We start from the raw sequence: 27218 nt of genomic DNA, 5'->3' as shown, positions 1-27218 counted from the left end.
CACACACAAAACACATATTGGAGCAATTATTGTTAAAAACATTGTCTTATTTTTTCAGTGAAAATATCTTAACAACTTTCCTAAAAATGTATACATTGATACAAAATTGTATTGAAGTTTCAGTAAGTGATTTCTAAGAAATGCTGTTGAAAGTGGATCGGACCGAGCACCAAAACACACATGTAGCCAATCAGCATTTAGTATACGGTCATTAGGGGGGGGGGGGGGGGATGGGGCAGGGGGACTGTTTTGTTCCATAGCATGTCCGTGATTTTGTAGGCAGAGCCATCAAAACAGGTGTGATCAGGGATTGACATTAACATCCATTAACAAATATAATACATACAATTTTCAATTGTAGTCTTTTAAAAAGTCATCTGAAACAATAAACTAAGTGCAATATAGTGTTTTTAAAACTATTGATTGTTCGATACATATCAATACTGAAATACAATCAAATATATTAATTTATATATAATTAATTTATAAATGTTCATATTTATTTATAAATAATTAAAATAAAACAACCAATAAAGTAACACACAACAACAAAAAGATAATCAAGAGGGAAACAATAATCATAACTAAATCAAGTATTGAGTATTGAAAGCCAAAGAGAATTAATAGGTCTTCAAAGAAGATTTGAAGGTGGAAACAGCATTTTTAGGGAGCTAATCTAATGTAGAGAAGTAGACTATTCCAAAGTTTGCAAAAGCGTGATCGCCTCCTTTAAAGGGTTAGTTCACCCAAAAATGAAAATTAAGTCATTAATTACTCACCCCCATGCTGTACCAACCCCGTAAGACCTTCGTTCATCTTCGGAACACAAATTAAGATATTTTTGATTGAATCTGAGAGCTAGATCAGTCCTACATAGATTGTCTAAGGGACTGGCTCTTGACGGCCCATAAAGTCATTAAAGAAAAGGTTTAAATATTCCATGTGCCTACAGCGGCTCAATTATAAGTTTATCAAGCGACGAGACTACTTTTTGTGCGAAAAAAACATAAATAACGTCTTTATTCCACTATTCCATTACTTCCTTATGGGCGCATGCGCGAGAACTGAGACGAGGACGTTCTTCTTCGACTACTTTTTGTTACCGGCTGCTCACCGCTTAGGAGTATTACCGCCACCTACCGTATAAGTTGATGATCCATATATAAGGCGCTCCGTATTGTAAGGCGCACAGCACTGTCGTATTTGAGAAGATTAAAGGCTTTTAAGTGCGCCTTATAGTGCGGAAAATACGGTAATTGAAATGCGTATGTACAGCGCGCGTCTTCCTCTGCTTGTAAACAGAAAGTTTTGCCCTTTCAGCTATATCAGCACATCATCTTATACTGTAGGGGGCGGTAATACTCCTAAGCGGTGAGCAGCCGGTAACAAGAAGTAGTCGAAGAAGAACGTCCTCAGCTCAGTTCTCGCGCATGCGTTCTGGAAATCTCTTCAATTCTCGTCTCAAGGCCCATAAGGAAGTAATACAATAGTCGAATAAAGTCGTTATTTATGGGGTTTTTTTTCGCACAAAAAGTTCTCGCCGCTTGATAAACTTATATTTGAGCCGCTGTAGGCACATGGAATATTTAAACATTTTCTTTAATGACTTTATGGGCCGTCAAGTGCTAGTCCCTTAGGAAGTCTATGGAGGAGTGATCCAGCTCTCAAATTTTAATCAAAAATATCTTCATTTGTGTTCCGAAGATGAACGAAGGTCTTACGAGGTTGGTACAGCATGGGGGTGAGTAATTAATGACTTAATTTTCATTTTTGGGTGAACTAACCCTTTAATCTACATAAGATCTACACAAGCACAATGAGTAGACAGTGATCACTAGATATTAGAGTTCTATAAGAGTGTACAGACAGAGTAGGTACCCAGGGGCCATATTGTTGACAGCTTTATAAACAAATAATAAAATGTTAAAATCAGTTCTACAATTGACAGGTAGCCAGTGCAGTGTGGATAAAACAGGGGTTACTGACTCATACTTGCGGGTCCCAGTGAGGATTCTAGCAACTGTAGAGGAGAGAGGGAAGACTGAGGGACACCAAAATAAAGTGAATTACACTAGTCTAGAGTTGTTACAAAAGCATGAATCACTGTTTTAAAAGTTACTCTGGGCTAAAAAAAAAAAGAGTTTCACAGAGAGTTGGCGAAAAAAAAAAAAAAAAAGCATGATTTAGTACTGATAGTACTGATCTTTTTACCAAATTTTAGGTTGTGATCAAACAGAAGAACACCTGTGTTGTTCTCTCAGCTGCGTATAATAGCACAGAATTAAATGAAGAAAGAAAAAAATATACAGTATATATATATATATGAAGAGTTCAGATGCAAAAGCCTCTAAATGCCATTTGAAATTTTCTTCTTTAATTATGATTTTTATCAAACTTGTATATTTAAGTTCAGTAATTTCACTTAAATGGCAATGATAATTACCTATTAATTATTATTAAAGTGAAATTACTGAACTTAAATATACAAGTTTGATAAAAATCATCATTAAAGAAGAAAATTTCAAATGGCATTTAGAGGCTTTTGCATCTGAACTCTTCATATACAGTATATATATAAAATTAATTAAAATCATAGATAGATAGATAGATAGATAGATAGATAGATAGATAGATAGATAGATAGATAGATAGATAGATCCACATTGACGGCCGGCCCCGCCCACTTTAGGCTTCAAAAACGCTCTTCAGAAACCTACGGGTGACGTCACGGATACTATGTCCATATTTTTTTACAGTCTATGGCATGCATGCACGAAGGGCTTGAAGTTGCTTCCTCTTCATGAAAGCGCTGAGACATGGCGACCGGCGGCGCTGCTGATGTGGTTTCTGTGTATATTAAACTACAAAATGACTAAAATTGTCGACAAATTTCTTTGTTGTCGAGTAGTCGTTTGATCTCACGTGATCTAATGTAAAGCCTGTTTTATGCTTCTGCGTCGAATCGACGGCGTACCCCCGCAGACCCCTATCCGTCGACGCGAACCCCTCTCCGACCCCTCCGCCGTACCTCGACGTGCACCTCCAAAAATGTGTAACTACGCGTCGAGGCGACGAAGACAGCAAGGGCTTTGATTGGTCAGATTATACATCAATTCAGGAGTGTAGCTTTTCCGATTTCCCCCTCCCGCTATTAGCGCTATTTTTAACATTTTCACCCTCGTTCTGATAATTATAATACTCTTATAAAGAAAGTAAATAAAGAATTAAACGAAAAATAAACAGTTTTTTATTACATTGTTAATATATGTCTATATTCTTTTCTTTCTTTTTTGCTCGCAATAAACTTCAATCAATCAATAAATCGACGTTTGTTTTGAAACACAGTTTGTTGTTTATTTTCAATACAATGTTCACGGTTACATCATTGATAACACTAACCAAGTCTGCCACGGGACACATTATCCTTCCATAGCACAGTTCCCTGTGGAGACTGAAAAAAATCCTTCAAGTCATTCCAAACAGGTATCGTTATGGCAGCTCGGGTGGAACCTTTATTTTACTGTCTATGGGTGGAACGGGCCCTGGACATCCGTGTTGATTCTGTGGGGATAAAGTTTGTGTCGTCTCGTTATTCAACGTCGATTAGCTCCAGCTGGCAGCTGCAAAAACAACATTCTCTCTCTTTCGCTCGCGGCGCACAGAACCAAAGAGATTCGCGAACCCCCCTAGCGTTCTGGCGGCGAAATGCACCGCGATGCACCACAACCTCACGGAGAAGCATAAAACGGCCACGACGCCGTAGTGGTGACGACGTAGCTACGCCGTGGAGTTGACGCAGAAGCATAATGAGGCCTTAAGGGCATGCAATATGGCGATTTGACCACTACGGCACTTTGGCGCTAGAGTGTAATGCAGCCGTTTACAAATGCAAGTGCGGTAAAAGAAAAAACAGCGCGAATTATGACGTGTGAGTGCAAATGAATCCGAACTAGCAAGGTTTGACAAAGTTTTACAAAACTTAAAACCAACAATGCTGTCATGTGCAATACATGCAAGGCAGAGCTTGCTTTTCACGGGACCACTACATGTTGGAGCACTTAAAGAGGAAACATCCCGGCAAAAGAGGAGCCGGTGAGAACTGATTGAGTGTTCTCGAGCTGGAGCTAACTAACTGTAGTGGTAACGTATCTCTTTATTAGATCTTGCAATACTATTAATAGTAATAATATCATCAATAATAATATAATTACAGTAATGTGATGATTTATTTTGCATAGAATAAAGCTTGATTGAGCTTAGGAGTCAGGGCTGTTTTTATTATTGTAACACTATGGTATTATAGTCTTATTACTTGTTAGGAATAATATCATGGGCCATGGCAGTTACTTTTTCTTTTTCATTCTGTAAATTAAAAGGTGAATGAGAACAGCTCAATTCTCATGTAAAAAACTATTGTAATTTTATATCTATAATAATGGTTTGCAGATTAATATTTTACCCTTTTTGTGTCCTGAAGTAATGACCCTTTTTCTGTTTCAGTTCTATGAAAAGCAGTGGACTTATTAAACAATGCTTGGAGAGCATTTGTGTGTGATTTGAGTTAAACTTAAAGAGAATGACCTGTTTAGTTGGCTCTAAGTGTCACGGTGCTGGTGGAGTGTAGGCAGAAGAAGGAGACCGAAGAGGCAAATGCTCCAATTCAAATACTTTACTTAAACTCAAAACAGCAAACAGGTACGGGTACAGGCAGGAATACAGGCAGAAACACTCTCTAACGCAAAGTAACATTGACAACGACCGACAAAGACTGAATGGAACAGAGGGAACTAAATACATGGAAGAATCAAACATAATGAGTTGGAAAACAGGTGAAACAGATGAAACAAGACGCTGAACGGGAGGCTGATGAGGGAGTGAGTTCAGGTGTGCAGACGAGAGGATCATGGGAAGTGTAGTGAAGGAGACGCAGACAGAATGGTGCAGACGAGACTGTGACACTAAGTTCATTAAAGCTAGGGTATACGATTTCAAAGATTGTTCATTATTAATATCCTCGTTTAGATGCTGGTTATGGTTATATAGTACAATCCTAACAATATGAATAGAAAAAAGAACGAAAAAAATCCATTCACTCTATTGGCTGTACAGCCGCAGAAAAGTTGACCAATGTAAGCTGTGCGGCCGTAAATATTGGTCAACTGCTCTCATCCAATCACCACTTGAAACTCCGCCTGGCACTCGCGTCTCCAACCCAACCGCACCCGCCCCCGCCCCCCTCCGTGCGCGAGCAAACAGCTGACAGACTGTCTATGGTAGCTAGCTAGCGTCAGATCAGCAATGGATAAAGCAATGGATAAAAATATAAACGACAACAGGAAGCGGCCCCTGCTTGCCTCTACTGTAAAGTTTGGACGCAAGAGAAAGTCTGTGGAGGAAAGATCAGAGATTAAAAAGAAATGTGAAGAACGCCGGACTCTAAGTAGGATAAATATAGCGTCCTTCATTGACCATTGGAGAAAGCTTCAGGGAGATCTGGGGCTGAAAACGACGCTGACACGGATGACTTTTTGTTGAGCAGGTAAACATTTATTTATTCTTTTATGGTGTGACGTGTTACGTGGCTTTTTATCAGTTTGACAACTTGCTCATGCTGCCGGTCGGCATTGGAATGTTAGCCGTTTAGCATCGCCAATCGTGGTTCAAAGTAATTATATTTCTTGTTCGAGCTGATCGGAATTTGAACAAGATGCGCTGCGTGCTGCAATAACAATTACTGAAAACCTTAGCAATACTAGTAGTATTATAATGGTGGTGGGGAGTTTAGAACATTTCATGTGTTGCTAATCTTGCGTTGACGTGAATTCAAACGTGACATACGTCGGACATACGGTAGCACAGAGGGGAGGGGGGTGTGTGTGGAGGGGCGGGATGAGTTTTTTAAAACTTCCCTACCGTCTCGACCGATTTTTAACATCGTATACCATAGCTTTAAAACCACTATTTCAAAAGCTGAACTGATTTTCTTTTTTATATTATAACTCAATTAACTCAATGTTTTAAATAATTGAAAAAGCTGAATAATTGTTCCAAACTTAATGATTAGCTGGCAAAATAATCGATGATTAGCCGATTAATCGTTCTAATAATCGTCAGATTAATCGATTATCAAAATAATCGTTTGTTGCAGCCCTAGTACCGACTACTGGAATTTTGGTACCGTGGCATCCCTAGGGGCATGTTTGTTTTGGTGATTTCAAATATCAACAGCTCTTCTCAGGAATTGCTTACTGCACCTTGAAAACTTATTTTTACAGAATATTTTGAAGGCACTAAGGCTGCATGTCCAGTGTCCTGACCCTCAGACTCAGATACCTTTATTAGTCCCCAAGGGGCAATTCAGTTTTACAGCCAAACTGAATTACCCCTTGGGGACTAATAAAGGTATCTGAGTCTGAGGGTCAGGACACAACAGTTTTAAAGGTGCAGTAAGCAATTCCTGACCCCAAGGTCAGAGTATTTTTTTCAATTGTTTTCAATGTGATCATTTTCAAAACATTTCAAAAACAACAGCAGCATGACGAAAAATGTTCAACTTTGGGTAAAACACTGCGCTCACCACTGTCACTTTTTATGCAGCCGTCCAATCAGGGATAGAAATTAGCACCTGCCACCAGCCAAATGCGGGTGATTTTGTGTTGTGGCGGGTAAACTCAGTTCACCTACCCGCCACCGTGGCGGGTAAATAAAAATAGCACACTGTTTCACCTGAACGGCGGACACTTTTAGAGGAAGCACACCTTCAACATCCGCACGCTTCTTCCGTCGAGGCTTGATGAGGGAAGAAAACGTGGTAGCACGAGAGGCGGTTTGCCGTCCAAAGGGAGAGCTAGCCGCGAGCGCAATCAGGGTTGCCAACTTTCATTGAGCGTGAGACTCACGGCTATTATCACGCTCTCATGCCACACCCCCGATTTCTCACGCTAAAGTGTCAAGCCGTTGGAAAAATGCCTGAAAGATGAGTTTATCTATAGATCCACCAGTTGAGCCACTCGTGATCGACTAGTTTTACCGCAAATTAGTTTAATATCCTCTTATCTAGAGTGAATGTCCATGCTAGACAGATGCTGAGCTCCTAACGGCATGGACGCAAAGCCAGGACTGGAGCCAAAGCACATTCCTCTCTGCACTCTGTAATCACTCCGCTTTTATCCACTACGGGTTTTCCAGTCTCTCTCACAAGAAAAACTGCTCCATGTTTAATCGATTTTAAAAGATAATCTTATGTTTTATTTTTTATAAATGAAAAACTGCTCCGTGTTCAATCGATTTTAAAAGATAATCTTATGTTTTATTTTTATATATATAACACTATCTACACGTTTAATACATTTTCCATTTTTTAATTAATCTGCCCTACTAATTTAACAAAATGTATATCAGTTCATGGTTTGTGTGTGTATAAGAGATAAAGAGAAAATGTCAGTATTTCATTGAGACTTAAGATTAAATAAACTGGTTAACTATTGCAGATCTTGTAGTATTAATTGTCACATGCAGTTACACATTGTCGGTTAAAAACAAGAAAGTGGCTGGTAAAAACATTGAGTGGCTGGTAGATTTTGAAATTCACCAGCCACAGTGGCCGGTGGACAAAAAAGTTCATTTCCATCCCTGCGTCCAATCAAAGTGGAGGAGGGGCGGGACAAATACCACACTGACCAACCACCACATCCTGCTTGTGCAATGGAAAATAACTACCACACAAGCAATAACAATTGAACAAATCATTTAAAACAAAAGCCAGAGCAAATATTTTGGACTGTATCCACATTTTTATATTCAGAATTCAGAAAGTATCTGTGAAATTACAAACAAGTAGCATGGATATTCTGTATCATACCAAACAAAGTATTCAGCTGGCTTTACTATCTGGCAGGTGTTTTAGTTCTCATTGTTTGTTTGTGCTTGTGTTAATTCTATGCGCTTAATACATGCTTGATGTGAAACGTTAAACGTTTGTGGTCGCTGCTTTTGTGAATCTGCTCCTCAATTACAAGTGAACACTGTGTAAACTGGCTGGAGAGGCTGTGAGTCAGGTAAGCAGGTCGCGACCTACATTTACAGCAAGTAGGTTTCATAAGTGTATCAGATGCACTAGGCTTAGGAGGTGGTGCTAATTATCTATGGTTTTTGTTTTATTTATTTATTTATTTTTACTTTTGTTGTTAGTTAGTTTATCTTGGGTTAAACCTAGAAGGGTTTTTGTTTTATTCAGTTTTAGATTTAAGCATCTCTCTTTTACTCCTTCCACTCCTCCAGATTGTTTGTTGATTTTTGCTTATTTTTGATAAGTTGTACATATTGTAAATATTCATTATTTGAGATGAATTGAGAGGTTTAGAACAAATGTTCTGAAGAGACTTGATAGTTTTAAATGAACAGAGAAAAGCCAGAAAATGCATTATTGGCTTATGTGGATGAAAGACAACAACTCCCAGAATGTACTTGCTTCGCTGCCCTAGGAGGCCTACCGGTAATAGTGCAGTAGTTAAACAAGTCTAGATTAGTCTAGTGAGTCTCCGTGATGAGCCTGCCCGAAAATGTGTTTCAAGATCGCCCAAAATCCAGGATTCAGCTATTGCGTTCTACAGTCGCCATTCATCATGTTTACTGTGGGCCGTGTGGAGAACGGCGCAAGGCCGGTGGCGTGATTACCAATGAGCGACACCTGTGAGACGCAAGTTACCGGTCTCGTATCTCTCATGGAGGAGCGGGAATTTTCTTAGCTATGTTAAAACGTACATCAAACGATCACTTTTTTAGCGTTCATGAAAACACTACATTTAGATTCACCAATAAGAATGAATTTAGTTATATTGAAACAAAAGCTGTACAAACAATGCATGGCGACTGCAGAAAAGCAAAAGCTGAATCCCAGACATCGACGGCCAGACATGTCCGAGAAAAAGAGGACGGTAATCCTTAAAGTTACTACTCGGCTTTCTCCACAGAACAAGAGCCTGCTAGCTTAGCTTCCAAAAAAAGATGGCTGACACAATTGCCGTTTCTCAATATGCGTACTTGTCTGTACTTGTGTTCTTGTGGACTTGTGAAACGTCATCAGTCTCTGCCCAAGTACTGTTCAAATTCAAAGTTCACATCTAGCCAAGTCCACTTCAAATCCCCGGATGTGTTCTTGATCCGCCCCATTTACCGAGGATGCATCGAGAGGTGACTTGTGTGGACTTGAGATAGCAGGTAACCCAGAATGCACATCGCACCAACCAGCAAGCGTCAATAGAAGAGGAGAAAATCCGCGAAATATCAAAATGAAATGTAATTTTAAGAGTGTTTCAAGCGAGAATGTGGTTGTTTAAATCTCAAATCTGTAGTATATTTATAAAGATAGCACCTATCTGAAAAATGCATCTGACGTTTTCGGAGTTCTGACATCCAAGCCTTCAGCGGACAGCTCAGCGAGATCAACCCCGACTGGAACTCAATGTTCGGCTCTGATCTCTCTAGTCTAGTGGATAAACCTTGACGTATAATAATTCGTCTTGTGTATAACTCTATCTTTGGTCTCATTAAACTATAGTTTGTTCCATGGCAAAAAAAAAAAAAAAAAATAGTTTTTGAGGTTTCATAACTTTATGGCTATTAACTTTAACAACATTTTTTTTTATATTATCTTCACTATATGAGCAATAAAATAAAATGACATAACCCTGTCTCTGTTTGATAAATGTCAATAAAAATCAATGTTTCATATTTTTAAAATGAAAACGATCATGTTCATTTTGTTATAAATAGGCCTATATGCAGTGAAGAGAATCGCGTTGCCTTAACCAATGAAATGAAAAGAGGCAGAGTGGTGTTTTATAACATATTTAATTTTATTGTTGACGAAAAGATGCAGAGTTGTAGCAAATTTCGTTTTATTGTTGCCTAAAATATAGGCTATATAAAGAGATAACCAGAGTAGCCAGAGCGTGCTGAGTGACGCGATCAAGTACGCTCTGTTCCATTTGCAGAAGAACCGGACTTGCGTCCTCACGTCCTCGGGAGTTCGTTCTCCTGAGTCGAACTTGGCAAGTCTGAACTACCAAGGACGCAAGTCCGAAGTCTGCGTACTTGGTATTGAGAAACGGCTTATGTGTAATCCCAATTCTCCATTATCCGTCTGCATATTCAGTAGCTTCGTCCATATTTTCAAAAAGTTTCTGCCGGTGAAATCAAACACACTGGCACTGATCTTGATCTGGGATAGGTCTGTTAGTGCATTAGGTCTAACCCCTTATGGGCGGGTTTGAAAGGGTGGGAACTAGTCCTTTTAGTCTTTACAGAAATTCCCCCTTCCCCTCTCACACTTCCTCCAACAATGACGTAAAATGACTATTTTTGCATCATTGTAGGAGGAAGTGAAAAGGTAAATAGCAGATTTCTCTCGTCTCAGGGGAAAATGAGAGAGCGTTGCACGACCATTCAATTGTATAACTGGGTTTCTAACAATGGAAAGCTTAATGCAAATGGGTGGAGTGTCCCTTTAATAATTCATCTTTCATCACCCTGCATTTAATTGGACTGAAATTTTTTTATTACTTGGCCCGCTCAACCCATGTTTTACTAGCAGATATAATCGCAGTCTGTGAATCACTAATCCACACATTTTAGGGGTGTGATTAAACACAGGAAGAAATGCGTGGACAGAAGTGTGTGGCAAAGAATTCAGGATCAAGTTAATAAATATATATATATTATGGGTGTAACGATACACGTATTCGTATAGAACCGTTCGGTTTGAGGCTTTCGGGTTTGGTTTTCGGTACGCATTTTTGAACCGAACGGTTCGTTGGACCAATTTTCCTACTGACCAAAATTTTGTTATTTCAAATGTAGGCATATTGCGCGTGGCAAACGCGCTCATAATGTAAGAGACGCTGGCGTGACCACAACATTGCCCAACATCAAATGGCGAATGTAATGTAAGTGGAACGAAACTGAGCGACTCGTTATTGTGTGGTTGACGGACCGTTTATCAATTTGGACCAATGCAGTGTGAGCCGATCTTAATCAAGCAGAACTGTTACTAAACAGCCAAATCCAGTAAAGAAAAAATTTGAATTCGCCACTGAAGTAATAACATCGCTGCGAGATCTAGTGAGAAATATTCACATTTCTCCGTTATTAACGGATCAAACAGCGCTGACGTGGAAACCAGGAAGAAACATTGTGTCATGAATGAACTATCCAGTGTCCACAGATCAGCAACATTCACCATGGATTTACTGTAGTAACACTAACTGTTACCATGAAAGTTTGGCAGGAATAGTAGGCTATAATGCTTTCAAGTAACATCAAGTCGGTTTTATTTTGACATTATGAATACAATTGCTGCCCTCAAATGTTAATCTGAACTAAAATAAACATTTGTTTATAACTACTACAATATAACATTTCATTTTGTCCAAGGAGCTGTTTTGTTTTATATGCTCCTAAGAAAAGTCAAGTATAGCTCCAGCAGTGCTCAAAGTTAAAAAAAAAAATCATACTTTATGATGTTAGTTTTAATAAAATATAATTAAAAAAATTAAATCGGAAATGTACCGAACCGTATCAAAGCGAACCGTGATACAAGTGTATCGTATCGAACCGAACCGTGAATTTTGTGAACCGTTACACCCCTAATATATATATATATATATATATATATATATCATTCCATAGCAGATTTTTTTTTTGCAGGTTTAACAAGAATTTCTTCTGACCTGCTTATACTGCGGGAACGCCTGGAGCCAACGTAGCCTTTGGAAAGCATCCTTCCCTTTTTGTCCCGCAGCCTCTTTTCATCCCAGCCATCGCCCCTCCTAACTTTACTGTCCTTGTCCTTCCTTCGGTCCCTGTGTTTAGGAGACAACTTCCTTTTGAAATTTTATTTGGGACAAAACTAAATCTGAGAATAAAGTGGCCAGTGTGGTGGTGCAGGTTAACCTGGAATGAGATCTACTCCGGCTGTGTTTCCTTTCTCGGGAACGTGAGCGTCTCTTATGGGACCCACGTGAGGCGTTCAGCTTCTGACGTGATCTCTGGGACGGGCGTCCTCTTTAAATACCATTGAAAAAATAAGTTATTTTCTCATTTCTACAACAATTCATAAATTATTAACATTAAAAAAGTGAAAATGATGTCCAATTATACAAATTTAACAAGTAAAGCACATGTGCAGGGGATTTTTTTTTAATGTAGGTTGTCTATTTAATGCAGGCTATCTGCAGTTTTTAAAATCAAATTAAACTTATTTTCTAAGAACTGAACGAATACAATTAATACTGCATGCAGAACAAAGGTTTACAATCTTAAAACAAATCTTTACATATATACATGCACTTAATACATATTGGTACTAATATATCAGAGATCGATATTAGATTATTGATTATATGATAAAAATGTATAAAGAAATACAATAAACATATTATTGTGGTGATAGGGGTAAAATCTAGATACTGAATGAATTAAATAATGTTCTTAATCTTTCCTTTCAGTGACAAGGCGGCCCAGAGAAGCTACAAGAGTGTACTTCAAATTAAATGCCAGATACCATTACCAATAATAACAGAAAATAATGCATAATGCAGGACTTTTAATAATAAACCAGCTAAAAATACTCTGCAACTCTTTATTTTGAAATGCCTTTGCTTATCTAAGTCCAGCTGCTCATTCATAAAGCTGAAGGAAATAAAATATGCTTACAACCATCTACACCATATTACAATATAAACTCATAAAGTAAACACTCACTGTCATAATTCATCAACATTAGATCATAAGCAATCACTTGTCATAAATGTGCCATAAAAAGTAGAATACTTACATGTATTTATTTAAATGATTGTGTTAAATGATTAAGTTAAATACTAAAATCAGGCGCAAGTTTTAGTGTGAGTGCATAAAGCCACATCTGCTTCATAATACAACATTAAAAAGCTATCTTTTTAATGGGGAATCAGTTTCAAAGCAGATTTATACAAAATGCACATGTCTACAATTTAGAGTGATCTTTTATCAGAGGTGACTGTGTCCAAGTTAAGCATTTCAGTAATGTACACATACAAATCACACACTTAGACAATAATGTATTCATTTAAGGGAGAAACAATAAATTATTTTAAATAAATGTAACTTTTATTTTTTAAATAAATGATATATTATATAATAGATGTACAATTAATTTAATTAATTAATTTAATTTATTAATTCATTTAACATTGACCATACAGTCAAACATAGTCACAATACAAAGCCTGTAACTGATGCGCAGCATATAGTTTGTAGCTAATGCTAATTTACAACTCACAATATATAGATAGATATTCCCCGTTAAAAAAAGTTACATTCTTAGTAACATGTTATTGTCGTGTATTACTTTTTCAATAGGATTGATTGATCGTACTTTATACTTTGAGTAGTTTTTAACTACTTGATTAGTTAACAAGGCAAGTACTTTTAAAAATGTGTCTAATCTACCTGTGCCTCGACCTGGATCGCTTTTTCCGTGAGTGTGAAGGGGAGCGAGAGCGAGTTCTTGACCTTCTGGAATGTCTGGATCTACTGGGTGAGCGATTTTTGTCATCTGAAAGAAACAAAAAACAAAACTCTCATCAATTAAAAAGAAAAACATAAGAAAGTATTACTGTGATAGTCTAGGTTTGAGAGGGCAGACCTGGCTCAATGGCAGCAGCAATGGTTGACTGAGCCTCTCGAACTCTCTTCATGACGTCCTCCAGCTCTTTGGCTGCAGCTTGTGGCGTGAGCTCTGGAGGCTTCACTATGGCATTATTGGAGTGGTTAATTCTGAAAAAGTTGACGTTATGTTGATTAATTACTATTTAAATGCATATCACATGGATGAAATGGGATGCACTAAAATAACTGAATTAAACAACGCTGGCGAGTTGTCTTTCTCACTGGAGAACACTCACTTGAGTGGCCTATCCCCAAACATGACTCCATTGAAAGTAAGTGCTCGTGACACTGAATCCTGATCAGAGAACTCCACAAAAGCAAAACGTGTAGGTTGTGTTTCATCTCCTGCCATTCTAACAAACTTCACATCTCCCACCTGCTTGAAGAACTCGAGGAGTTGCTCTGCTGTGGTGCTCTACAGGAGAAGGACAAAACAAGCACAACATGAGCTTGAAAGACAAAAGAGAATATTGCGTTAGTTTCAAAATCCAGTTTAATTACATTGGCATATTAGTGAATACAATAAATACAAATATTCAACAAGTGGAAATAAAGAGCCTAACGAGTATCTAATAATGTGAATAAAGTGTTTAACAAGTATTTAACAGGCCTATAATTGCAATTGGATGTGGTGTTCTCGCGTTGATCAGATTGGCTGGCACACCAATTTAGACGCGTGCAGCTCATATGGTTACCATGTAACCATGGCTCCTTTCCTGGATCTTGAAAAACACCTTGACCGATCAGCAGGTTGAATAAGATTAGGGTTAAGGGTGGACATTAGGGATAGAAACAAGTAAGGACCCAATAATGCAGCATCCATTATAAAAATTGATTTCGTCAACACTGGATGCAGCGCGACACAAATCCCAAACAGTAAACTGATGTTCTATTCTACTTCTGACATACTCCAAACACTTTTGCCATTTCTGACACAAGGAACAAAGAGATATGCAACAATTGCTTTATCGCATCCAGTGTAGACAGCACTTATCTGTTGTGGCTTAGTCATTATGCAAGTATAAATGGCATCTAACACTATTTACACTACGGTACTTTCTTTTTTTCTATTTGCACTTGTGGTAAAGAGCTATTTGCCTCTGCCATAAATTCTAATTCATTATCACATACCTGTGAATTCAAATTGCCGACATACACCGTCCTCCTGATCTCGTCAATTTTAGAGGGATCAACATTACCCATGAGCGGAGGTTGCGAAGCGATTGCACTCAGAGCCGCCACAGACGTGTCCAAACTAGACTTCAGGACCCCCAGATTAGCTAAAGGAAGACCTCGCTGCCCCCAAATACGACACACATTAGTGTCTTGACAATTGACAATTTGGGATTAAAAATATTACATTTTGTGGCATGCAGTTGATGAGAATGTAGGTGACATTTTATTCGTTGTTTTCAGTAAAGGCCGGAATACACTACAAGGTTTTTAAAAATCTGAACACATTTTAAAACACAAGGCATCATACACTTGTTGACTTTGTAAATGGTTACAGACAAAAACTGGGCTTCATAAACGAAACGACTTTCAAGTCGTTCCAAAAGCAACAAACTCGTGCAGAATCCACTGTGAGACACCAACGTGTCCCTGAGCAAGACACTTAACCCCTAGTTGCTCCAGAGGGGTGCAACCTCTGACAAAATATAGCAATTGTAAGTCGCTTTGGATAAAAGCGTCAGCTAAATGTGTCTCGTTGGTAAGAGCCGCATGACAAATCAAAACTATATGTTTTCAAAAATCAGCTCAAAATATCAAACATGTTTGAAATCCTTCATTTTGAAGAAAAAAAAAGGGTAAAATCTATCAACTCCGACTGCCCAAAACATGGACTAAGCTAGCATCAACTCCTCCAAAAATGCAAATCAGACATAAAAAATCTGTGGAAAAGTTGTGTAGTGTATTCCAGCCTTAGTTTGTGAGAGTGTGTTTTTACGTTCTGTAGCGTGGTGGGGCTGGGAATGGGTAGAAGTCCTCCTCCACTCATCAGGCTGGCTACGGGTGCTGCAGGGGCCAAAAGCGAGAGAGCCTTTGCCTCTTCAGGGATTTTTCCTGAAGAAAAAGAACACTGGCATTAGGGTGGCCAATGGAGACGTCTCCAGCTGCTTCTTCTACGACCCAAGATTCAGAGGAGAGTCCTCCAACAAGCCTAGTGCTCTAACACCCACCCTGAGCATCTCCAACCCCGACCATGAACAATCAAACAAACTAGCATAGCTACTCTCCTTTTACTATCAACACAAGACATACTGTAAACAGGATGACTGTTGCACACAAAACAGAGAAAAGAACATTGTGATTTGTCCTTTTCTCTCTTTTAAAAAAAAGATCAGAACAGAACATGTAGAGAATGAGTTAACACTTTATGGTATGGGTCACCTGTACTGGAAACATATTGGTCATGAACCATACGATATCAAGCATGGTCGCTTTTCTCCCTGGGGCGATCGTGTCGCAGTGTTGGAAAGGGTGTGCAACACAAGACAACCGTTCATGTTGGCTGCATCACACTAATAGCACATAGAACATCAGATACAGAAAAGAAGAACATTTTAAGTGTCTTAGAGAAATCCCCCCTCAAACTGTCACCCCTGAAAAGTGCTGCCTTCACAATAAAGTTAACAACAAATGTAATTTTTTCCAAATACGTTTCAGCCAGTATTGGTAAAATATACACATGCTCTATGCTCACAGTGACTATAGTACTCATGGGTAAACTGACTATTTGTATATCTGTGGTTTTAAATGAGTGAAGAACTAAATTAAAACCTCAAATATGAAGTTCAGCTACTTCAGAAGTACTCTAAAGAAAATGTTCCCCAAAACCATGCTTAAGGTAAAGGGTTTTTAGTTCACCCTAAAATGAAAATGCGGTCAATAATTACTCACCCTAATGTCGTTGCAAACCCGTAAGAACTTTCTTTGTCATCGGAAAACAAATTAAGATATTTTTGATGAAATCATAGAGATTTCTGATCCCCCATAGACAGAAATGCAATTACAACTTTGAAGGCACAGAAAGGTAGTGAAGACATCCTTAAAATAGTGCAGGAGACCTTAGTGGTTCAACTTTAATTTAATGCAGCAACGAAAATACTTTTTGTGCGCAAAAAAAAGGACAAACAAACCTAACAACTTAATTCAACAATTTCTTTTCTTCCGTGTCGGTCTCCGACGCTGTTCACGTGGGCACCATGATGTATGCCCCAGAAGCCCTGCGCTGTGTTTACTACATCAACAGCATAGGAGTCTGACACAGACAAGAAGAAATTGTAATATAAAGTTGTTAGTTTTGCTTCTTTTCTTCTTTTTTTTTTTTTTACAAACAAAAAGTATTGTCGCTTCATAAATTAAGGTTGAACCACTTAGGTCTCCTGCACTATTTTAAGGATGTCTTCACTACCTTTCTGGGCCTTGAAAGTGGTAATTGCGTTTTGGTCTAAAGGGGGTCAGAAAGCTCTTGGATTTCATAAAAAATATCTTAATTTGTGTTCTGTAGATGAACAAAGTTCTTACAGGTTTGGAACGACATGAGGGTGAGTAATTAAAGATTCCTTGTCATTACAGTGAACTGAAAAGCAGTGCCTTGCAAAAAAATAAATAAAAATAAGGAATTCTAAACACTCTCTAGCAGCAGTTCTGTCACTTTACTGAATTACAGAAACTAAGAAAATACTAGGGCTCCACGATATTGAAAAAAAACGACATTGTGATATTTTGGTTTTTATTTCTATTGTGAAAATATGATTATGAAAAATACAGAAATTGATTTTTCAGAAATGTAAAAATATTTTTTTTGAGGAGCTTACAAAAATGAAAAAGCTCAAAATGACGTTTTAACCATGCTTGAGTGTGATGGGTACCTTGAGCACACTCTTCACAAGAATCAACTCAAACCTCTTTCGGTAACCATGAAGTTTACAATCTAAAAATTCAATCTTCAAATTCAAGAATGTTCTTAAAGTTTATATAAGTAAAAAAAAAATAGAATTCTCGAGTTTTCACTGCTTTCATATTCCTGCTTTTATTGATCCATTAAATTTGACTATAATATTATTGAATTTAGTTGTGATTACAAATATTAAACAAGATAAGAAATATTGCAATAATGCTATTATACTGTTAAATAAAATTTCGAGTATTTCATAAAAAATAAAACGTTTTGAAGTTTCATAAAAATTAAAGTATATCTGTAAAATTACAATACAAAGTTTTAAGTCTTAATTTCATTGTCTTTGCTTTACTTTGAAACCTATAGCACATTGTTTGATTTAATTAAATCGCAAACCTTTGTTATTTGATATTCGCACAAAACCATATCGTTAAGTCAATTTTATTTCAATATATCATGCAGCCCTAGTAAATATGCATTTAAAACTTGCTTTTCTTTTGACAGGACAGCAATGCCAAAAACAAGGTCAAATTACCATTTTAGTGGCTGAAGAACAGTTAAAGTCCTGATCTTAATAAAACATTGAAAATTTGACAGAACTGAATGCTGTCTTATAGTGGTATCTAATGCTGCATTTTTATTTCAGTACCTATAATTCAGTAAAAAAAAGAAAATTGATATCTGAATACTTTTGTGAAGATTATTTTCCAAAGTAGAACCCTGAGCAGATCAGTGGAGAGGAGCGAAAGAAAGAGAGAGAGAGGAGGAGATCTTAATGCATTACAAATCAGTAACAGCTGCCCTTGTACCGTTCAAACTTCCCTCCAATACTGGGCGTCAAGTCAACCTGGACAGCTTTCAAAGACAGGCAAAGGGATGCAACTGTGGGTTTGGGGACGAGGGACAAGGGGACAGGGGGGAAAAAAAAGGAAAAAAAAAAGAAAAACAACACAATGAATATGCAACTCTTCTAAGAGGCAAAAAGAGACAACATGAGAGAGAAATAAAAAAAGGAAATTAAAATAAAATTAAAAAAAAAAAAGAGACAAGGTGTCCATCTCGGAAGGTTCAGCAGCTACGCTCCTGGTCACATTCCCCCCTTGAAGGCAGCGTGGGCCCCGGCGGGTATAGTGTCTTGGAAAACAAAGCCTTGAGTCAGGCTAGTGTAGTAGTGTAGCCTGGGTCACTCTAGTCATCTGATATGCACACATAATCAACACAGAAAAAACATACAGAAACCAAATTAATCAACGTAGTAAACCATCCAGAACCAAGTCACGAGGACAAGCATTTCAGGCAAGAGGGAAGCTCTCTTAGATACCATGTTTTTCATGAATACGGATGTTTACAGTGAAAGAAACAAGTGGTTAGCCAGAGGTTGCACATTAGACTTGAGAAGACCTCACCCTTTCACCTCATACCCTGTAGCCTACTCTGCTTACGAACACTTGTTTCATAGTCCACTTTGCATGAAAAAGGAACAAAAATGGAGCTTGAAACCATTTAAAATGAAGTGATTGAATGTGTCTTGGTCAGTGAAACTAGGCACTTAACCTTCAGAAAACGGTCTACTTCAGGAGGGGAAACAAAATGTTTATTTTCTATCTTTATACTCCATTGTGGCACATGTATGAATACAGTTTAAATCTTTGATTAGGGTTATTTTATGTTTATGTTTACAACTTAAGCAAATAAAATGTACGCAATCAAAAATATAAGTACGGCTGCAATGTTATATTAAATAACAAAATCACTCAGTTGTGGCCGGCTAGTTTTGATTTTTAGCTATAATATAAATAAAAATAAATATATAGTCTTATAAAAAAAATGAAAATACAAAAAATATATAACATTCATCACAGAAATTAAATGTGTTTTATTGTTTTTTATTACATTAACATTAGTAAAAAGAGCTTAACTAATAAGGGCATCAATTTGACTAAAAACCTGTGTTGACATTTGATGGACACTGGCTACATTTTATGCCAATTAGTATGTTAGACATCCAATATATAATCTCACTCAACGGAATAAAGGATTTGTGCCATTATAGTGATAAAAAATTCAAGGGACACTAATAACTAAACGTACCATAGTTCCTGTGAGGTAAATCACTGGGAACCCACAACCCAGAATGCTTTAATGTCTTTGAATCTGATCATTTGAATCAGGTTTTAATTGAGACATCTTAAACAGTCTGGTAGGTGGGTCACTAGAACTGGAGTTGAGCTAAATCATTGAGCTAAATCATCGGTTTTAGCAATCAAAACCTCTCACAATTCACACATAGCAAGCAACTCAAAATTAAAAATGTAAAGCTATATTCCCCAGGCAAGCAAGTCTGGACAATTATTAATATTAGAATCACAGAATTACACAGTTACCTACCATTATATTTCTGAACGCATACTGCTAAACCAAGGGCCACTAAAAGGATGGGGTGTAACAATTCACTCTTAACAGAACCTGAAATCTTCTCTAAGTTGATCATTTGTTTATATATATATATATATATATATATATAACAATGACAATCAAAAAATCATTGTCAAAAAGTTTTGCTAGAATGCAATGAATTGTTGGTCACACACACACACAAACTGAAGAGTGTTTCTTATATAAATAATTAAATATGTTCATTTAAAATGTAAATATATAAAAAAAAAAATTATCAGCCAAATAAATATATATACTTTAAACAGTTTGTTCTTTCAATCATGGTGTGTCTTAAAGCTGCAGTCCGTAACTTGTTTGGGTTAAAAATTATCCAAAATAAATTTGAGCTTGAATAGCTTGAAAAAAATAGCTCGATTCAAAACGGTAAGCTTGTAATAATATTTTTAATTCCAGTGGTACTGGTGGATTTTCGCGGGAGATTTGAGCATGTCTTTGCGTCATTATGTCACATCTGTACACATAAAGGAAGAGTCTCGGCTAGTAGGCTATATTGCGTGTGAAGATGTTGGAGGAGGAGATTTATAGACTTTTCTCATAGCACTTGATATAATTAAAGGAGAACTCCGGCGAACAATGAACCTTTGGTCTAATAAAACATCGGTACATAGTCAACCGTTCTCTGAGATTTGTTTTCAGGATAATCGAATGTAAAGAGTTTTATCTCTAAAAACTGTTTAGCGTATAATGCTAGTAATGGGGGCATTGACTAAGTAAAAAGAAATCGCTATTTTATACCACTAACAAGGCTCAAAATAGCCCCACACAAACGCAGTAACATAATGAGGCCTTGAGAACTTTGTAAGTGTACAGACCGTTTAATAAGAAGATACTTTATGAAGACAGTTCACTTCGTGTATACAGAAAGGAGCCATCTTAGAAAATAGTCTTGATAAGTCGATCCCCGAACGCCGCTCATACAGTTCAGAAGTCCGCTGAACTTCATACAGTTCAGATCACTCAGCACCATGACTAAGCACGACGTTCGTGGTTTGACTTATCGAGACTATTTTTTAAGATGGCTCCTGTCTGTATACACGAAGTGAACTGTCTTCATAAAGTATCTTCTTATTAAACGGTCTGTACACTTACAAAGTTCTCAATGCTTCGTTTTGCATGTATGGAGCCTCATTATGTTACTGCGTTTGTGTGGGGCTATTTTGAGCCTTGTTAGTGGTATAAAATAGCGATTTCTTTTTAGTTAGTCAATGCCCCCATTACTAGCATTATACGCTAAACAGTTTTTAGAGATAAAACTCTTTACATTCGATTATCCTGAAAACAAATCTCAGAGAATGGTTGACTATGTACCGATGTTTCATTAGACCAAATATTCATTGTTCGCCGGAGTTCTCCTTTAAATTTCTCAATTTGATGGCGGATCTAGAAAGGTGACAATCATGTGACCTAGTAACTATGCCGGAATCTCCTGGATGACAATCGCCAGTTACAACTGGACATTCACCCGTTTTGTAAAATGCAAAAGACTTTGCTCGGACTTCGGTGGACAGAGAAGTAAAATTTGCACGGTTTGAGATAAGCGATCATTAATCAGCTCGATTTACTGCAATGCTTTTTCTTCCCTTAGTTGGTGAGAACAAAAGTGGGTGTTACTTGTTCAGATTACATTTTCCGGAGAAAATTCTTATGTTGGTCATACTTCCAAAATGTAGAATCAGTGATTCCGAATGTCTCCACAACGGCGCGGCGAATGGCTCCCGCACATTCTAATCAAAACATTAATTCCTCCACGCTGTGCTGTGCCGAGCTAAATACTGATATAAATACGATATAAATACTGAACGATATAAATACTGTTCGTTTTCTCACAAAAACCGCTCGTTTCGTGTCTTAGGCCATCAATGTGTACTTACATTTACGAGTCATTAAATCATGTTTAATTTTGACTTCTCTGTGCATGCTTTTTGGTGGACCCCCTTAGCCTCCAGTGTATGACTGAAAAATGTCAAAATTGAAAATACTGTGGAAACAAAGACACCTACATCTTAGATGCCCTTGAGGTAAGCTAAAACATAACAAAAATGAATTTCAAAGTGAACTATCCCTTTAATCTAAAGCAGACTCTTACCTTCATTGAGATGTGGCATGGGAAAGTCACCCAGCCTCACAGGAACCTAGTGTCGGAGTTGCATGTATACCCCATGCACACTGTTTGACCATTTTAAATTTAAAATGATACGAAAAAACTAATGAAAACTGACCACCTGCAATGCATTTCAATGGATGTGGAAGCAGAGAATGCCTGAGTGTTTTGGGTTAGCTGCACAATTGTTATTGGCTCATCACGTTTTAGTCAATTTTGTGAATAACTGCAATTGCAGATTTCAAACAGAGACAAAGAGGAAAAACTACGGACTGCAGTTTTAATTTCAATTGATTGGATTTATAAGTTGATTTATAGTAGCATTTATATTCAAATGTTTGTGGTATGTTCAGGGTTTTTTTTTTCTCTAAAGAAAATATTTTATTCAGCAAAAATGCATAAAATTGATCAAAAGTAACAGTATAACATTTTACACTGAGAATATAGATAGATAGATAGATAGATAGATAGATAGATAGATAGATAGATAGATAGATAGATAGATAGATAGATAGATAGATAGATAGATAGATAGATAGTGCTGTTCTCTTGAACTTTCTATTCATCTAAAAATCCTTAACAATTTTAATCTCTGTGCCCATAATTTTCTAGCAATGCATTTCATTAGCAATGAAAAAAAAAAAAAGTTTTAGCAAAACACTGAAAGCGTCTGCACAAAGTCCTGACGCTGTTACATAAAGTATGATCTTAATCACCTCTATCATTTCCACATCCTTCAGCTCAACTGATAAACAAGAGAACTGGTGTCACTCCACCCACATCCACTCAACTCACAAAATAAAACAGAGCTGATAACAGTGATACTTCAGCACACAGAACTCATGGTTATCATACACATCTGAGACACAAAAACACACAAAATAATGTCAGGAAGCCAATTATGATTTGTTCTTCTCAAAAGTTTGATTTGCAGTCAGATACCCAGTGTCATTCTAAAATCAGGCACACAAATGTAACACGCATGCAAACATACTAACCTTCAGCGCAGGGCACAACAATCAAAGCTCTGTCAATAAAAACTGTGTTGGTTAAATGTTGTGCCACACCAACACTGGAAGGGTCTCGATACTTTATGTAACAAACTTTGGATGAAAAGGAAAGAGGTGCATTGCTGAAAGAGAAGAAAAACAAGTGATTTAATTGCCTTTTGTGTTGTTTAATAATGTGTTGCATATGATTGTTGTTTTGTTCTGGTGAAATATGAAAAGGAAGATATAGCTAATCTTTGTAAACTTAGTCCTCTCAAAAACAAGGTTATTATGGTTTTTCACTCTATAACTGGTTTCAGTTGACTTTAGTTTTTAGTATATTTGTGCAATTTTACATGAGTACTGTTTTTCTGAATATCAGTGTGTGCAGATACTCAGAACACCACAATTATGAGCGTGTTTTTGAATGAATCAGCTAACTGAACGATTCCATGACTTACAATAATAAAAATACTGTCATTATATTATAAACAATGTTATAAAATTTGTAATATTTCAATATATTGTGTATTAGATCTGCGAGATTGGATAAATTGAGAATTATTTTTTTATTTTATTTTTTTTCAGAGATCACGATTCTCGCATGATTCACACACAGAATTAGAGGAGTAGTTCACTTTAAAAAAAAATAATAATAAAAAAATTGCTGATAATTTACTCACTGCCATGTCATACAAGATATCCATGTCATTCTTTCTTCAGTCGAAAAGAAATTAAGGTTTTTGTTGAAAACATTCCAGGATTTTTCTCAATATAATGGACTTCAATGGGATCCAAACGGTTCAAGGTCCAAAAGACAGTTTCAGTGCAAACTGTTCAAAGGGCTTTAAACGATTCCAGACGATGAATAAGGGTTTAAGTTTTAGAACAAATTTTAAGTTTTATAAGCTCAAATGGTCACCTTGCTCTGTTCTGTGATGTGTATTTGTGACTCTCCTGTTCAAACTCGTTTATCAAAAGAAAATCGATAAATGAGTTTTCACTGAAACTGTCTTTTGGACCTTGAACCATTTGGTTCCCATTGAAGTCCATTATATGGAGAAAAATCCTGGAATGTTTTCATCAAAAACCTAAATTTCTTTTCGACTGAAGAAAGAATGACAGATATCTTGGATGACATGGGGGTGAGTAAATTATCAGCATTTTTTTTTTTTTTTTTTAAAGTGAACTACTCCTTTGAACAGAATTACAATTTATACAGACATATCAAGCCAAGTCACTAAAAGATTTAGCCTAAGGAAATATATAAAAAGCCTTTATTCAGTCATGGCTTAGGCAATTAAAAACAGGTAACAAATGCACTCTGATGTGGAATATATGGAATTTACAAGAGGTTCTGGCAAAATCTTAATAGCTGCAATTTATTTTAAAAGTTTAATTAATCTGAATGAATTGTTCGGGTTGAATGAATGACTCAATGACTCACTATATATACTTCACTTGTTTCATTACTGGATGAATCAGCGTTTTTGAATAAATCTTTTGAAATTCAATGACAAATAATTTGTTTTACCGGTCACTTCTTGCTACCAGGTGGCGTAACAATGCAATGATTCGATCTAGGGCAGCATGATATATTGTTTTAGCATCGATATCGCGATTGGTGCATGCGATAGTCACATCGCAGTATGTGCAATGTCAAGTATAGGGATCGTAGTTGATTGGTTCTGGTTTGGAATGCATGTGATTCGCGGATTAATTGCAAAGGTTAAACATCATCATAGAGTGAAAGTTTATCATTTGCATGTGTTTTTAAGTCCTGTCTAATTACAAAATCAAGAACAAGAAGATTTGAACTCACTCAAATTCCACATGATAGCTTTATGAGCCAAGCCAAAACAACAGGCGAAAGACGCTCAGAATAAGTAAACATGGCAACACTGCAAGAATGAGCTCTGTGAAGCAGATTTCCGAGCATAAAGATGACTTATTTGTTGATAGTGATTTAGTTAAAATTGCCAAACATTACAAGTCTTTTGTCATTATCTTATTAAAAAAAAATAGTGGATACCAAACATGCAGTACACCAAAAGCATTGCTATAATTACCACTAGGGGTGTAATGGTTAAAATTCACCTGGGTGATGAGGGTGTAAATGATGGTCGTGTTCGAACATAATATATATTAATAAAATAAACATTATATATGTTCTGTGGAGAGCCAAAACTTCTCCATTAATTTTGTTTGCGCAGTGTAGTTCACAGAATTCCTAAAAAAATATGTTGCCACCTATAGGCATCATCATATGTTTTATTAAACATAGAGATTTTTTTTTTTCACGTCTGTTACGCATGTATATTATTTCCCTCTCTAAACTATAAAACACATGTGTGACTGATATTTTTTGAATGTCTGGACTCCTTTATTAAGGGATATGGATATAAACCAAGGTTTCAATATATTTGTACTAAAAATGGCAGTGCACATAACACACAGTCATAGTTATTGCCATGTGAGCTGTTGGTAATGTATGTGAGACGTTTCCATGATGTCATACTTATCTTTTGATAGTGTGTGGATGCATGGTCTGATGTGCATGTACAGTGTGTGTGTGTTATTAGCTGTCTATGTATAAAGTGTTTATAGTGATGATATTGGTTGTGCAGGTGATTTTAAAATGTATGATGTCGTGTATACGAATTTGATGTGATATGTATGTATGCAGTATGTGTTTAATGTGTGCGTGTGTTTTTATCATCACTATGAAGTGGTCTGATATGTTTATGATAAGCCTCGGGATGTGTAACGTTATGTCAGAAATGTATGCTGGGTAATTTACGCCTGCCTATTATATTATGTGTTGTTTTGACTCTGTCAGGCAGGTGTGTGTGTGTGTGGTGTTGTTGTTTTGACTCACTCAGGCGGATAGAGTCGCAGCTCCTCGATGTCCCCGAGGAAGCCGAACAGAGTTCTCATCTGATCACTGCTCACCGCCGACGACAGATTAGTGATTTGAATCACGTTTGTTCCAGGCATCCCGTTCATTTCTTAATAGACTGAAATTCAATACTCTGAAATTCAAAGATGCATCAGAGTGGTCAGCTCTCGGAAAGGCGCTGACCTGCTGGGAAACTCGTTAGCAGGGAGCGCTGCTGCGTACAGCAACCATGGAATGAGCTCAGCTTACACAACAGCGCCGCCCGCTGGTCTGGAGGTTGAGGCTACATGACAAAATTACTAAAAGAAAAATGCAAAAGTCTTTTATCTGTCATAGAAGAGTATGATTTAAAAAAAAAGACCTTTGCCCCTAATTTATTTTATTTTTGTATTTATTTTAATTATTTATTTATTTAACGTTTATTTTATATCATGCATCTGTTTTGTAGCCTATGTATTTGTTTGTCTAATGTAAAGAATTGTTACTATTGCCTTATTGTTTGTACATGAATAATTGTTCAAATAATAATAAAAAAAACAATCCCGGTTACTTAACAGTTCCGATAAAGATGCCCCCCCCCAAAAAAATAAATAAATAAATAAATAAATAAATAAATAAAAAAAACATGACATAATTTAGTTGAGAAAAAAATGTAAAACAATTCTTGCAAAATACGTAGGCTAATAACCTTTATTTTTAGAGCACTTTTATGTAGGCTACATTGGTCATATTTTGAAAAATACATATAATTTTTTGACAAAATACAGTTTAAAAATATGACTTATCTGGTAACTATGAATATACCTAAATTAGGCACTATTGAAATAACTAAAATACATTGGTATTCAAAGTGAGACCACTATCGATATTACTTTTTATACAAAATAAAGTTGTCGCACAGTATTGGTGTAATTTCCACCACAACACTGTAATGTCCCTTTAAAAAGTTTTTGTGAATGATTGTTTAGGAAGTTTCAGTGACATCAAAACGTCATGTTTCATCAAGAACAAATATTGAATATATTAAACATCAAGGTAAATATTGCTTGATCAGTTAATATAATATTCTACATCATTTCCAAATATGTTGTACTTTCAAGGGTGTTTTTTTAAAAAAAGTTAAATTAATTATTAAAGCCACAATATGTATTTTTTCTGCTT

At 36.7% G+C, this 27218-nt stretch overlaps 1 protein-coding gene across 3 annotated transcripts in view; it reads right to left on the bottom strand.

The window, feature by feature from the left end:
• The window catches only part of srek1 (splicing regulatory glutamine/lysine-rich protein 1), a 38180-nt gene extending 11892 nt beyond the window's left edge, over positions 1-26288 (bottom strand). Inside the window, exons 1-9 of one of the 3 annotated variants that reach the window (XM_039661854.2) lie at positions 26037-26288; positions 23168-23301; positions 15656-15771; positions 14839-15003; positions 13944-14122; positions 13685-13815; positions 13489-13594; positions 11953-12063; positions 11730-11861 (exon numbers count right to left, since the gene is read on the bottom strand). In XM_039661854.2, coding sequence (XP_039517788.1) covers positions 11730-11861; positions 11953-12063; positions 13489-13594; positions 13685-13815; positions 13944-14122; positions 14839-15003; positions 15656-15771; positions 23168-23301; positions 26037-26164 — 1202 coding nt within the window. In that variant the 5' untranslated portion in view covers positions 26165-26288. Of the gene's footprint in view, positions 1-11729; positions 11862-11952; positions 12064-13488; positions 13595-13684; positions 13816-13943; positions 14123-14838; positions 15004-15655; positions 15772-16098; positions 16267-18420; positions 18560-23167; positions 23302-26036 lie in introns of those variants that run through there. The other 2 variants (XM_089129940.1, XM_039661856.2) reach the window with 2 other exon arrangements.
• Between the last annotated feature and the right edge of the window lie 930 nt (positions 26289-27218).

Source organism: Pimephales promelas, chromosome 4 (genome assembly GCF_988280905.1).
Source record: "Pimephales promelas chromosome 4, fPimPro1.hap1.1, whole genome shotgun sequence".
NCBI lineage: Eukaryota > Metazoa > Chordata > Actinopteri > Cypriniformes > Leuciscidae > Pimephales > Pimephales promelas.
This window is presented reverse-complemented; position numbering and strand designations above follow the sequence as displayed.